Source organism: Chrysochloris asiatica, unplaced genomic scaffold (genome assembly GCF_000296735.1).
Source record: "Chrysochloris asiatica unplaced genomic scaffold, ChrAsi1.0 scaffold00031, whole genome shotgun sequence".
Lineage (NCBI taxonomy): Eukaryota > Metazoa > Chordata > Mammalia > Afrosoricida > Chrysochloridae > Chrysochloris > Chrysochloris asiatica.
Window position 1 is genome coordinate 4,384,850 of NW_006408549.1, and position 15,792 is coordinate 4,400,641.

Genomic DNA, 15,792 nt, shown 5'->3' on the forward strand with positions numbered 1-15,792 from the left:
CCACAAATTCCCCCAGCTGTGAGCCTTCCAACCTTCTAAGTATTCCTTTATATGTGGTTCAGAGTTCTGGGAACATCCCCTGAGCCTGCTTGGTCAGGTATTCTGTGTTGTTGTTGGTGGAGCTCTCTGCTATACGTCCACCCGATCCGCCTTCTTGTTTGTTCTCCCCTGTTTGTGTTTTTAGTTATATTTGACAGTGTATCTATGCCATGTATCATAGCCCCTAGTTTGTCCCTAGTTTTTCATTAACGATCTTTATAGTTCTTGGTTTTACATTTAAGTATTTAATCCATATTGATTTTGTTTCTGCACATGTTTGAGATATGGGTCTTGTTTCATTTTTCTGCAAATGGATTTCCAGTTTCACCGGAACTATTTTTTGAAGAAACAATCTCTTTCCCAAAGAGCTCTGGTAGTGTAATGGTTATGAGTTGGGCTGCTAACCTCAAGGTCAGTAGTTTGAAACTACCAGCCATTTCACAGGAGAGAGATGAGATTTTTGCTCCTGTAAAGATTTACAGGAACCTCTGTTCTTTTATCAGACACTTTTGACTGATGATTTGACTGCTGATCAAAGAAGAATCTTCTTTGATACGTCCAGCCTCACTTCGCCTCATGCTTACCTTTGTCACCCTAGTTATGGACCTTGTCTTTTTCATTGTAATTCCAGTTCCTCCTAAATCATAATGAATCCACATTATCTCAGGTTGTTCCAGGTAAATACCCCCCTTCTTAGCTCATCTGTCCCTGGTATCCTCTCCTTCAGGGCTACTTTCCTTGGCCGAAGATCACAGTTTTTGTTTGCTAATATTACACAAGTTATTCAGTCTATTTGAGCCTCAACATTGATCAAAATGTGATATGTTTTTGTAATTTGGGGTGAAATATCTAAAATAGAAATAAATGCAAAATGATATTATAATTTGTCTAATGACAGACCCTAGTATTCATCATTAAAAAGGCAATTAGCTTATACATAATAGATTGTTACACCAATTGGTCTATATTTTTTCTATTAATTAAAATAAAATCTGTGTCTTCTTTAAAGAATGGAAGCAATATAAAAGTGTGCAGGTTAGAAAACCAAATTCCTTCTACATTCAATTAAGATCATACGATAACCATGCACCTCCTTTACTCCTTCACTATACAACATTGAACACAGACATTGATTGCACAGCATTTGATTTAATAAATAAACATAAAAATCAGAGGCTTTCCAAAGATTTATTCGGTGCTTATTTACAAAGTAGAGACTATTTTTTTATGGGTGGTATAAAGACTGCCCCACTGTGATCGCAATCACATGCTAATTCTAAGTGGGGTAGGAGTTACTTTCTGATTCTAGAAACAGAAAAATCAAGAAAGATGATAACAAAAAACCTGAAAATGGGTTATGCATTGGAGACAAATCAAATGCAATTGTGAGATAAAGGCAGGCTTCCTAAAGCTGAGACCAGGACTCCTGGCTAGAAAGAATGAGCATGTCTTCTTTCTTGTTCTTCCTAGGACCTGGGGAGCATTTCTTCCATGTCTGCAACAACAAAAGATACAACAGCCCAGACAGCAGCGGCAACATTCATCTGCTTTGGATCCATGACAGTCATGGTGTCTCCGTGGGAGTGATGGAAGGAGAAGTATTTATAGAGGTCATCAAGTAGACTGGCGCCTGGTGAGTAGAGAGAAGTCATTCTTAGTGTAGTGCTTTGATAAAAGGCTGCTGCATTACTACTTGTGACATCCATCCCCACTTCAATCTTGCCAGTTCCAACTGGACAGGCTGCAGTTGTAAAAGAATTACTTCTTAGCTTCCCTTTCAGCAAGAAATAGCCACGTGACACCATCTAACCACTAGGATAGGGGTGGCTGGCTCTAGGCAAATTCTAGGAAAACCATGACAAAAGAGTTAAGAAGAAACTCCTACATGCTGCATTAAGGATAGATGGAGATGTCTGGAGCAATATGGGATAGAAAGCCCCCACACTGAACATGACAGCGTGTAAACACAAAAGGAGCCTGGGTTGGGAATATTGTTCACCCAGTGAACCTGAACCATGCCTACATTGCCTACTTCTGTTATGTTATGTTATGTGAGGAAAATGAAACCTTGATTTGTTTAAGTAACGATTACAGATGCCATCATATTTATTCACAAGGGTATAAATTATGTATTTTCCTAGATACAAAGGAAAGCCAGGACTCCTTGCTGAAGTGTCCTTCTCAAATCACTCATTTATTTTACACAGTCATGAATTTCCCTAGCAACTTCCAAGGGCACCAGCAGATATTTCTGTTCCTCTTAAATGCTTGCTTCCTACTCAAGAGCAAAGCTTTTCAATAGTTCAGGCCAGGTATGAGAGTCTCAGGGAATTTCCTCTGTCATTTATTCAGTTGCAGTTCTTTAGACCTTGCTTATGTTTTATTGTGAAATATACCAAAAGATTGTAGAAAATATCAACATATATTATAAAGGACAGTTATATAAAAAATGACAATATGAGGGTGCTTCAAAAACTAATGGAAAAATTGAATTAAAAATATCATGGAATTTTTCATTACCTTTTTGAAGACCCCTCATAAATCCATAATTCAATACAAGAAAGATGCTACCAATATTGAGGCCCATTTAATGTGATCCCAGATTTTGTAAGCCCCTTCCTTCCTCCAAAGGTACCCATTATCCTATACAGTTTTACTATCCTATACATATCTGATACATAGTTTTTACCATTTATCTGTATATACTACATGCATATGATTTATTGTTTAATAATACCTGCTTTAAACCATATGTTGTTGTTGTTAAGTGTTGTCGAATCAGTTCTGACCCATAGTGACCCTGTATAGGGTTTCTGAGGAGCAGCTGGTGAGTTTGAACCACCAACCTTGCAGTTCAAATGGCTTTGCAGTCTGGTGCATTAAACCACAGCACCACACCAGGATCCTTGAACCATATACCCCAGATTTATTTCTAGAACTTGCTATTTCTATTGAACCACGTGTGAGATTTATGAACCACATGTGAAATTATATTAATTTGTAAAGCTGTAGTATTTTCACTTTTTATTTCTGTACATTATCTCATATTTATTAATCCAGTCTTCTGACAATGGGCATTTAAGTGGTTTCAAGGTTTCTGTTATATGCGTCTATCAACAACCTCTCTAAAAATTTAAGAAGCAAAGATGTTACTTTAATGACTAAGGTATATTTATTCCAAGCCATGTTTTTTTAATTGCCTCAAATGCATGTGAAACTTGGATAATAAAAAAGAAAGATAAATGTAAAATCCATATGTTTGAACAGTGTTATCAGCATGGAATATTGAATATACTGTGGGTTATCAAAAGAATGGAATCCTGGTGTGGCACTGTAAGATAAGCATTGAACTGCTAACCACAAGGTTGGTGATTTAAACCCACCAGACTGCTCTTTGGAAACCACATATAGGGGTGCTATTAGAGAGAACTGACTCAACAGTATATAACAACAAAAAGAATGAACATATTAGTCTTAGATGCAATGCAACCAGAATGCATCTTAGAAACAAGGAAGGTAGGAATTTGACTATTTTGGACACCCACCACTCATCTGTCAGTTTGCTGTGCTGTGGTGGCTTGCGTGTGGCTGTGATTCTGGAAACTATGCCACGGATATTTTAAATATCAGCAGGGTCAACCATGGCAGACAAGTTTCAGCTGAGATTCCAGATGAAGACAGACTAGAAAGAAGGAAAGACTACTTCTGAATACTTAGTCACTGAAGACACTCTGGATAGCACTGGAACACTGTTAGCACCAGAATAGAGAATATTTAAACATGATGAAGAGCACCCAAATACTGTAGATGTAGTGCTGGAAGATAAGCCACTCAGATTGGAAGGCACTCAAAATATGACTGAGGAAGAGCTGCCTCCTTAAAGTTGAGTTCACCATGATGATGCATATGGAGTAAACCCTTTGGAAACGTCATTTGCTGATGGGGCACAACTCAAAATGAAAAGAAAAAGCTGCAAATATCCATTAATAATCAGAACATGGAATGTACAAAGTATGAATCTAAGAAAATTGGAAATTATCAGAATTTAAATGGAATTAACAATCATTGATATTAGTGATCAGAAATGGACCAGTATCAGCCATTTTGAACCTGATAATCACAAGGTTTACTATACTGAGAATGACAAATTGAAGAGGAATGGCATCACATTCATCATCGAAAAGAACCTATCAATATCTGTCTTGAAGTTCAACACTGTGATAGGATAATAGCCATATGCTTACAAGGAAGACCAGTTAATACCACTATAATTCAAACTTAAATATCAACCACTAACTCCAGTGATGACCAACTTCTTCAATCTGAAATTGATCACATATGCAATCAAGTTGTATTGATAATTACTGGTGATTGGAATACAAAGATTGGAAACCAAAAGGAAGGATCAGTCTTTGGAAAACATGGTCTTAGTGATAGAAATGATGCTGGAATAGCATGACAGAATTGTGCAAGACCAACGACTTGTTCATTACAAATACCTTTTTAAAAACAACATAAAACACTCCTATACACATGGTGTTGGAGAATATTGAAAGTGCCATGGACTGCCAAAAGAACCAAGAGATCCGTTTTGGAAGAAGTGCAACCAGAGTGCTTCTTGGAGGCCAGGATGGCTGAACTTTGTCTCTCATACTTCAGACATATTGTCAGGAGGGACCAGTCACTGGAGAAAGATATCATGTTTGGTAAGGTGGAGGGTCAGAGAAAAAGAGGAAGACCCCCAACAAGATGGATTGGCAAAGTGGCAGCATCGATGGATTCAAGCGTGGCAACAATAGTGAGGTTGGCCCAGGATCGGGCAGTGTTTCGTTCTGCTATGCATAAGGTCACTATGAGTTGGTACTGACTCAATGTCACCTAACAACAACAACATACACATGGACCTCACCATGGACAACACTGTAGAGAATGAGTATGCTGGAATACTTAATTGTGCTCATGCAGAACCTGTACATAGATCAAGACATAGTTGCTCAAACAGAACAAGGGAACATCAAATGGTTAAAATTAGGAAAGGTGTGCACCAAGGTTGTATTATTTCACCATACTTATTCAATCAGTATGTTGAGCAAATAATCTGAGAAACTGGAATATATGAAGAAAAACGTGGCATCAAGATTGGAGGAAGAGTCACTAACAACCTGCAATATGCAGATGATACAACCTTGCTTGCTGAAAGAGAAGAGGACTTAGAATACTTACTGATGAAGATCATAAATCACAGTCTTCAGTATGGGTTGTATCTCAATGTAAAAAGTACCATGGACTGCTAAAAGAACAAACCAATCTGGGCTGGAAGAACAGCCAGAGTGCTCCATGGAAACCAGGATGGCGAGGCTTCATCTCTCATACTTTGGACATAGTATCAGGAATGATGAGTCCATGGAGAGGATACCATGTTTGATAAAGCAGAGGGTCAGAGAAAAAAAGGAAGACCCCCAAATAAAACTGGTTGGCACAGTGACAGCAGCAGTGGGCTCATACATAGCAACATTGTGAGGTTGGTACAGGACTGAGCAGTATTTCATTCTGTTGTGCATAGAGTCGCTATGAATCGGTACTGATTCAGCAGCACCTAACAACATTTTGGACATATCATCTAGAAAAGCCAATCACTAGAAAAGGATGTCTTGTGTGGTAAAGTAGCAGGTCAGTGAAAAGAGGGAAACCCTTAATGATATGGTTGACAAATAACCACAACAACTGACTCAAACATACCAAGGATCATGAAGATGGCACAGGCGACCAAGCAAAGTCACTGTGACTCAGAGTTGATTCAACGGTAAGTAGACATTCTTATTGTCTACATGTATGAGCGGAATTGATGGGCAACAGAGTCTGTGGTTGTTTAATGTTATCATGTAATTCAAAAATGTTTGCCAAAGTAATTTTCAGTTTACAATTCTACTCTATTTGAGATTCTATTGCTTTACATCCTCTACAACTCTTAGTAATCTTTCAGAATTTGAAGTTCTACTGGACATTATCTTCCCTTCTTACCAGGATTCATCTTTTGCACTACAGATTTGAATGGTCAGTAGTGGTCGCCGAGCACGATCTAATTCTAGCCTCAAGGAAGCGGTGGCATGATTCATGGAGAAAATTAATCCTGAAGTCTAGTTCCTTCTCTAAATATTGGGGTTCCTTTTTTCTCTTTTGTTTCATAGGAAAGATACTAATAGTTGTACATTATATGGCTGCTTATACCTTTTAAGACCCTAGACGTTATTTGTCATACTGAGGAGGTAGAACATCATCTTAAAAACTATAATATGAAATGAAATGTCGATGGGTCTTTTGTGATACAATAGTGAATAATTGTTATCAGGACTGCTTATGAGGGTTGCTACCTTTTGTAGCAAGCAGGGGAGTGATTAACTTTTCAGCCTAGGAGCAGAGGTCCCTGTGACCATCAAGGGAGAAGAGTGGAGAGCAGGACCCTACCCAGAGAAGAAGTGATACCTGAGATGGAGGCAGAGGCAATGACGTAGATAGATAGATGGAGCAGTTGGGGACTATAGACACAGGGAGGGAGAGGGGCTGTATGCTGATGACTGGGGGCAGGCTTATAGTGTATACCCTTTGGTTGGTTGATGATGCATGGAGGGGATTGTAACCATAGCAATGAAATGATACATGAAAGGATGAATGTAAAACCAATGTTCTCCCATATAAACTATCACATAATTTATAATAAAACATTAAAAAAAATATATATATATATATATAAAAGTTAAAGGAGCTCTGGTAGCGTAGTGGTTATGAATCAGGCTGTGAACCACAAGGTCAGCAGTTTGAAACTACCAGCGGTTCCGAGGGAGAAAGATGAGGCTTTCTGCTCCCGTAAAGATTTACAGCCTCAGAAACCCTGTACAAGGTCGCTATGAGTTGGAACCAACTCCACGGCACATAACAACAACAACAACATATATAAAAGTTAATGCATTAAAAAAAACCATCCCAAAACAAAAAAAAATATATTATGTCAAAATACTGAACTGTCCCACAAGATCATGGACTTAAATCCTTAAACCAAGGGAACTAACCCCTTGAGGTGATTGGTTATTTCTAATTAGAAATAGCCTCCGTAGCCCACTGTATTTTTGGGCATTGTTATTTTTGCAAAACCATGTACAAGGTAGCGTTTTCCCATTCATCTCTTTTCCCTCTGTACAACTTACTGACATCAGTTACATCAGTGATGATATGCAAACTTCAGCCACTCGGTACTGCCTTGCCCATGACTACAGATAGAAAGTGGCTACTATGTGAGGAAGGGAAGCTTCCTTAGGGATGCGTGCTGCTTCCAGTCTATTAGATATTCAGGCAAGGCTTACTTGTTCTTTTCTGGATCTGGATCTTGCATCTGGCTCATTCTCTGATCTCTGGTTCTTTGGACTGCACCCAGTGGGAGTCATCAGCAGCCTGTCTTCTTACCTGCTGGACCTGCCTGCCTACTGGTTCATCAATCCTGCAACTATGTGAGCCAGTGTGACAACTGACCCATAGACTTGCAGGACTTGCTCTCCTCTACAACTGTGTGAGCCATTTCCTTGATAAAAACCTCTCTTTATATATACATATATAAGCTTCACTGTTTTTTTCCTCTCTAGAGAACTTAGCCCGAGACACCTCCCAAATCCCTTGCCCTGTAAGGAAGTTTGATTTCTTGCTTATTCATTCCTAGGCCATACTGAGTTCAGCTCTGGTGCTACTAAACACAGTGCAAGCCAATAAGGCAAAAAATAAATGGAAAGGGAAGCTCAACTATTATCCCTAATGATTAATGGTGCCAATGCCAGTCAATAAATATCCCAAACAGGGTGCATTAAGCATTCAGTATTCACCAAGCCATTAACTTGTGTGTAGAAGGCTTCTTCTTCCTCGATAATTTTCTTTCTAAAATTGTAAAACATGTTTCTGTTGTCCCAGAAGCTCAGTAGGATAGGATCTCACTGCCATTCTCAATGTCAAACCTTCAGTGCTGGAGCTGTGATCCTAAAAGTTCTGAAGATTTCAACTGGACAAACATTTATCAAGTCTCTATACTATTCCAAGCAGTGAGCTAAGGACCGAGGAAAACATTAACGTAGAAAAATACAGCCTCTGCTCTCAAAAGCTTACTCTGCAGAGGGAAAGAAAACACAAGGACAGTACAGTACAAATGTGCTAGGTGTCGTGAGAAAAAGACAAAAAAGTGGTGAATAACTCATGTAATTGAATGACTTTCTCTGACCCCTGGACTAGGTTAGATCTCCTTACTGTGCAGTCTCTGTATTTGCTTGTTTAATACATTTTCCCCCTATGGATCTTGTGATGATTTATAGTCTCAGAACCTCAAAGGAGCAGTTCTATTCTGTCCTGTAGGGTTGCTATGAGTTAGAATCGACTTTATGGAAGTAAGGGGGGATGATGGTGATGTAAGCTTCCTGAAGGCAGGCTTTGTTTTGTTTCCCACTGTGTCATCAGTGGTGAATATATATTTGTTGAATGGATTAATGAAATCAATACATTTTATGAGACAGCTGGGCTTTGAGGTCTCTGCTTTAGGATACAGATGAGACAGCCCAAGAAGGTAACTTGGAGAAGATAATGAAAGGATCATTTCAAAGAGTGGCCAGGATTAAGAAAAGCCCAAAGAGGATGGTGTCCAACTCCAGGGCTAGTGACATTTGGGAGTCATTAACACTCCTAGTCTTGAAGGGCAAATATTGAGAGAATTATTATGGGAACCCAGTTATAGCTATAGAACAGGATTGCCTGAAGGAAGAGCTGGTTGTTGGCTGCACAAGTTGGGAGCCAACCAGTAGCATCAGTGTTCTTGCAGGTGCTTCCCATTAATATATTGCACTTCCCATTGCACAAACCCAATCACAAGACAGAGGGCAAGGTGACTTGTTCTTGTAATTCATTAAAGTTAGCCTCAGGGCAAAGTACAGGATCCAGAAAAGTGAAGAATGATATGGATTGATAAAAGAAAACATCCAGCACAAACTCTCAGGTGTCAGCAGACAGAGCTGAGGCACAGACATTTCAGGTGAAAGGGATAGAACATGTGCATATTCCAGTTTGGTTGATGTGAGGGCTAACTTAAATGAATTATTGGCAACGTTGACGTCCAACAGTGGAAGTTTATAAATGTCTAAAAACAGATTGGTGTTCAGCAGGACAGGGTATGACTGGAGCCGTACCTTGGAAGAAAAGTCCTACAAAATACGTAGTATGAACAGTCATGGTGGCAAGGAGACCGTTAGGGAGGAAGGACAGTCAGGGCTGCAGGAAGTGGGGGGAGGGGGAGCAACAAGGACCAGTGTCTGATGATGACATCCCAACTTCTGGAATTCTCTAGAAGGCATGTGGATGCACTTAAGCCCATTGCCTAGCAGGAAGGCCAGAAGTCCATCTTAAAACCATCCAACTATGCAACAAGTTCACATGCAGGAGGGAAAAATCTGTGTGTTAATTTTGGTAGTAGTTAGAATCATGTCAACAGAAACAGTGACATTTCAGAACTAGTTGAAACTGGTGGGGAACATATGCTCTAGACTCCAAAGAGCATGGGGTAAATGTCAAATTCTGTGCACAAGTGAAGGACAGAGTCCTGGGGTTCAAAGAATGGAAGCTGCTGAGGATGAAGGAGGAGGAATCAGAAGTGTGAATATTGGGAAACAGGAAGAGACATTTAATTCTAGCAGGCACAGTTTGACTAGCTGGGGACTGTTTTCTTCCCATCCAGAGTTTCAAACAGACACCTCATGGTAGGATGACAGGAACATTCCAGCTCTAAAGGCTCCAAATTCCATATTGAAAAAATAGAGACAAGAAATATTTGTATATGCTCTCTTTAGGCCTCTGAACTTCCCTTCTCTCCCAGATTGAAAGAACTTGATTGCTGGATGGGTGGGAATTTGCTGCCTCCTTTTAGAGCCAGAGACTTAAGGAAGGCATTTCCTCAGAGATCATCTAAGTTCCCACGAAGATTTTATAAAACAAAAACAACTCCAGAAAATCAGATATCACCCATGCAAATGCTGATAACCAGAGGGACTCATGGGAGCCAGTCTGTTGGCTGCTTTGCAGTTTTGTCTCTGCAATTCCAAGGAGACATTTTATCAGTGACAGCCACTGATCTAAAAGACCAGCATGGAGGTAGATGCCGTGTTTCAATTTCTGAGAGCACCTGAGATTGCAGGGTAGGTGAATGTTAAGTATCCCTAGGGACAAATTTCACAGCATCTTTTGACAGGTAGATGAGCTCTGAACAGGGAATCATCAAATGCTTTTTAGAAAGAGAAAGTTGCCTGGAATAGGCCTACTTTTGAAGGCCAATATTGAGCCCGAGAAGCACACAGCATCATTATTAGAGCAGTTCATTGTTAGGAAATTAATTTCAAGGGAGGTTTGGAATTTCAAGATGTGAAAAGTCATACCCTTGAGAATGTCACCCAAGGAGAAGTTGGACTTAGTCAGATAGTTATTTGGGTTTTAGAGTCAGATAGAGCTGAGCTCATGTTCAAACTCTCCTCTTAATGACTCAATGACTTAGGGAAAATAATATAAGGTCATTCCACTTTCATTTCCTCACTTATAAAATGGGGCTAATAATAATTATATCCAACTTTCAAGATGGTTGTGAGGGTTAGTATCCACTCAATTAATACTTGGTTATAGTTACTATAAAGGAGCTCTGGTAGCATAGTGGTTACAAATTGGTCTGTGAACGTCAGGGTCAGCAGTTTGAAACTACCAGCTGTTCCACAGGAGAAAGATGAGGCTTTCTGCTCCCGTAAAGATTTACAGCCGCAGAAACCCTGTATAGGGTCGCTATGAGTTGGAACCGACTCCACGGCACATAACAACAACAACAACATAGTCACTATAAAGGCACCTTGGTGGCCCAGTGGTCAATGCCCAGCTGCTAACTAAAGGTTCAAACCCATAAGCCAATGGAGAAAGATGTGGCAGTCTGCTGCCGGAAAGATCACAGTCTTGGAACCCTATAGGGCAGTTTACTCTTACTGGGTCGTTATGTGTCAGAATTGACTCAATGGCCATGAGTTTGGTTTGTGTTAGTATAAATTCATGACTGATTACACTGTTGTTGTTAGGCGCCAGCAAGTCAGTGCTCATTCATAGAAACTATGCACAACAAAATGAAACACTGCCTGCTCCTGTCCCAACCTTACACTTGTTATGTTTGGTCTATTGTTGTTGCCACTGTGTCACTCTATCCCCTTGGGGGTCTTCCTGCTTTTTGCTGACTCTCCACTTTTCCAAGGGTGATGCCCTTCTCCATGGACTGGTCTCTCCTAACAACAGGTCCAAGTATGAGAAACAAAGTCTCACTGTCCTCGCTTCTAGGGAGCATTCTGGCTGTATGTTTTCCAAGACAGATTTGTTTGTTTTCTGTCAGTCCATGGTATTAACAATTGTGAGAATTTTTGTTTTATTTACAGTGAGGTGCAATCCATACTGAAGGCTGTATTCTTTGATCTTCATCAGTAATTATTTCAAGTCCTCTTTACTCCCAGCATGCAAGGTTGTGTCACCTGTATCTCTCAAGTTGTTAATGAGTCTTCCTCTAATCCTGATGCCATGTTCTTCATATAACCCATCTTCTTGGATTATTTGCTCTGCATACAAATTGAATAAGTATGATGAAAGGCTACAACCCTGACACACACCTTCCCTGATTTTAAATCATTCAGTATCCTCTTGTTTTGTTCCAACAACTGCCTCTTGGTCTGTTTATAGGTAGGTTCATAATGATCACAATTAAGTATTCTGGAATACTCATTCTTCACAATGTTATCCATGGTTTGCTAAGATCCACACAGTCAAATGCCTTTGCATAATCAACAAAGCACAAATAAACACCAAACAAAGTATGGTGGTGTAGGATATGCACTTGATTGCTAACCAGAAGGTCAGTGGCACCAGCCGCTCCTTGGAAACCCTATACAGGGTCGCTATGAGTTGGAACAGACTCAACTACACTTAACAACAACAAACAGCTTTCTGGTATTCTCTTCTTTTGACTAAGTTGCATCTGATGTTAGCAATGATATCCCTAGTTCCACATCCTCTTCTGAATCTGTCTTGCAGTTGATGTACTGCTGCAAGTATTTTTTAATTTTCTTTATCAAAATTTTACTTGCATGTGATACTAATGATATTGATTGATGATTTCTGTATTCCATTGGAGCAGTTCATTGTTAAGAACTAACATTGTTAGGAACCTTTCTTTGGAATGGGCATGAATATGGATCTCTTCCAATCAATTGGCCAGGAAGCTGTCTTCCACATTCCCTGGCATAGAAGAGCTGCATCCGTTTGTTGAAACATTTTAATTTGTATTCAAAATTTAAATTGTATTTCATCAATTCCTGGAACCTTGTTTTTCACCACTGCCTTCAGTGCAGCTTGAACTGCTTCCTTTAATACCATCAGTTCTTGATCATTTGGTACCTCTTGAAATGATAGAACTTAGACTAAATCTTTTGGTACAGTGTATCTCTTCCTTTTTATGATGCTTCCTGCATCATTCAATATTTTGCCCATAGAATCCTTCAGTATTGCAACCCAAGGCTTGATTTTTGTTTTTCTTCAGTTCCTTCAGCTTGAGAAATATTGAGCATGGTCTTCCCTTTTGGTTTCCTGACTCCAGGTCTTTGCACATTGCATTATGATACCTTGCTTCGTCTTCTTGAGCTGCTCTTTGAAATTTTTGTTCAGCTCTTTTACTTCCTCATTCCTGCCATTTACTTTAGCTTCTCTACATTCCAGAGCAAGTTGTAAAGTCTCTTCTGACATTGATTTTAGTTGTTTTTTTGTTTTTTTCTTTCCTGTCTTTTTAAGGACCTTTTGCTTTCTCCATGTAGATGTTCTTGATGTGATCCCACAACTCTTCAGGTCTTTGGTCATTAATGCCTAATGTGTCAAATCTGTTTTTGAGATGGACTTTAAATTCAGGTGGGATATACTCAAGATCATACTTTGGCTCTCATGAACTTGTTTTAATTTTCTTTAACTTTAGCCTGACCTTGCATATGAGAAATTGGTGATCTGTTCCACAGTCAGCCCCTAGCCTTGTTTTGACTGATGATATCAAGCTTCTCCATCATCTTTTCTCACAGATGTAATCAATTTGATTCCCACATATTCTATCTGGTGAGGTCCATGTGTTTATGCATTAAAAATAAGTATTAGCAATGAATAAGTTGTTGGTCTTGCAAAAGTCTATCTTGCAATATCTATGATACTGGATTGTAAAGACAGATGGGATTATTTTAGAGAAAGTGTACCCAATAATTTTAGGGTTGATGCCAAAGCAGACAGACATTCCACTTGGTGTGCTGTCTGTACAAAGAAGTGGATTGGGTGGAATAAGAACACGAACCAAGGTAGGATCACAAGAAACTGTACCACAGGTGATAGGCAATGCAGCATTAAAATATATATTGAAATGTTAAATACCATGAATAGTGTGGACTATTAACTGCAAGGTTGGCAGTTCAAACCCACCAGCCACTCCTTGGAAACCCTACACAGGGTTGATAAGAGTCAGAATCGACTCAATGGCACCTAACAACAACAATGCAGAAAACTAGAATGGTGTCATGTGAATCGAATTCACTCAGATCAAGAAACAGAAAATGGATCTGGGAATGAAAACATCTGGCTTCCTTTCTAGTCTCCATATTTGCATATGTGTCAGCACAAATCCATCCAAAATAAGTGTGTCCATGCTTTTGTGTAAGGCAGATGGTTACAAAAAAAAGAAAGAAAGAAAGAAAGAAAGATGACAAACTATTTGGCTGATGCTGTAAAATATTAGTGAGTTTCCCCCAAAATCAGCTGTTTTAGGAAAGAACTAGAGGAGGACAGAAACAGGTTGTACTAGCCACTAACCTTGAAAATGGACTCAAGTTAGATGTTGACAATGGCAACAAATCTGGTGAATGTTGACTCAGTTTTTTTGTCATACTTTTATTTTACTTTTGCAAATCGCCTTTGTTGTTGCCTGGCAGTTTCCTACTTGGCAGTAAATATGGCTCCTTTAATTGACTATCTAAAGGGATGTGAAGGCTTTCTTGATACTAAACCTTTTAAAATATAACCTTCCAAGAACCATTATGCAGTGAGGGAGTAAATGAGCTAAACATGAAAAACCTTGTAAATACCCAAATAAAGGAAAACAAATGTGTAAGAAGTAGCCTGTGAAATGAATATGCTTTTAATGCAAATACATTTTAAAGTAAAAGTTGGTTCAAGGAATACTCATTAAATGCCAATGCCTGTGAAAAGATCCTGGCCGATGGCAATCCATTTATAGGCGCTCTACCAGGCTGGGATGCAAATTTAACATTGAAATGCAACTAAATTCCCAATGCTATTTATGGCTGATACTCATTAATGTAATTTTTAGGATAATCCTTGTAATGAAGAAACAGTGATTATTTTCAGTAGCCACCCAAAATATAATTACAGTACATTTGATTAAATGCTTCTGTGGTGAGATAAACTGCAATTTACACATTTCTGTGTGTTCTTAAAAAAAAATAGAAAAGAAAAAAGGCTGATGATGATCTAAAGGAAGCTAATGCTACTTTGTGGGGTACCATGTCATTAAGTGTTCCATCATTGACACTCAAACTCCAGAATTATGGGGTAAGGTAAATGGGGCTTGAGATTCTCTGCTACAGACCTGGAAATAGTTTCCAGCACAGAGTTTATAAATAACACCACGAGTCCTGCTGTTTCACCTCCTGAGTCATATTTCTCTAAAGCCTTTAGAATTCTTGACAAAAGGTGGAAAGGAAAGTATGCTGTCCTTCACTAACTAATTAAACTGGTAAAAAGACCTCATTATGAAGGATATGGAACATGAAGCATGAATTATTTCTTGTTTAATTTCATACAGCTTAGTAATAATCTTCACATTGCTGTAAATAGGTTAAATGACTACTCAGAATGAACACAATTAGGTTTGCAATATATTAACCTTTCACTCTTCAGCATAGCAAGGCAGCCACTAAAGATTCTTTCAAACTCAACTTGCATAAGAGGCATTTGGGAAGGAATTCATGTGTTTATTTAACTGTTACTTACTGAGCTCTTACTCCCAAGTATCTTGCTGGGCTCTGGGGATACAATGGTATGCTTACTGGTCAGGTTTCTGCTCTCATGGGATTTTCAATTTAGTGGACTACCCACCCAAACCCACTACCATAAGTCAATTCCAAAACACAATAACCTTATATAGTGTTTCTGAGATTGTAAATCTTTATGGGATCAGACAATCTCATGTTTCTCCAAAGGAGTGCTGGTTTGTTTGAACCAACAGCCTTGCAGTTAGCAGCCTAAAACTAAGGCACAGCACCGCCAGAGCTCCTTCAGTGTAGTACCTCTCTGTAGAAATGAGGTTGATTGGAATATACAAGAGCACATGCAAAACTAATTGGGACTGCTGATGAAACTTAAAAAGAGAAAAGCTTCATTCTTGTCAAGTTCCTGAATTTAAAGCAAAAGAAATTATTTTATGAGAATGTTATAGGATGACATAGATTGTTTCACATGGTACAGAAGTTGGGACATAACACTCCTACTTATTGTTTCTAGGGTTATACAGATGTGGCTAGGCCTTGGTGAGAAGTAAGAAGAATGCAGGATAGAAAACAGGTTGGAATTATCATCAACTCCAATGTGTTACAAAGGCAAGGGCCAGCAATT

At 39.1% G+C, this 15,792-nt stretch overlaps 1 protein-coding gene across 1 annotated transcript in view; it reads right to left on the reverse strand.

Moving 5' to 3' along the window:
- Positions 1-1,505: 1,505 nt before the first annotated feature.
- The window catches only part of CPQ (carboxypeptidase Q), a 577,066-nt gene continuing 562,779 nt past the window's right edge, over positions 1,506-15,792 (reverse strand). The window contains exon 7 of the mRNA XM_006859198.1: positions 1,506-1,669. Within this exon, the coding sequence (XP_006859260.1) occupies positions 1,506-1,669 (164 nt within the window). The remainder of the gene's footprint in view (positions 1,670-15,792) is intronic.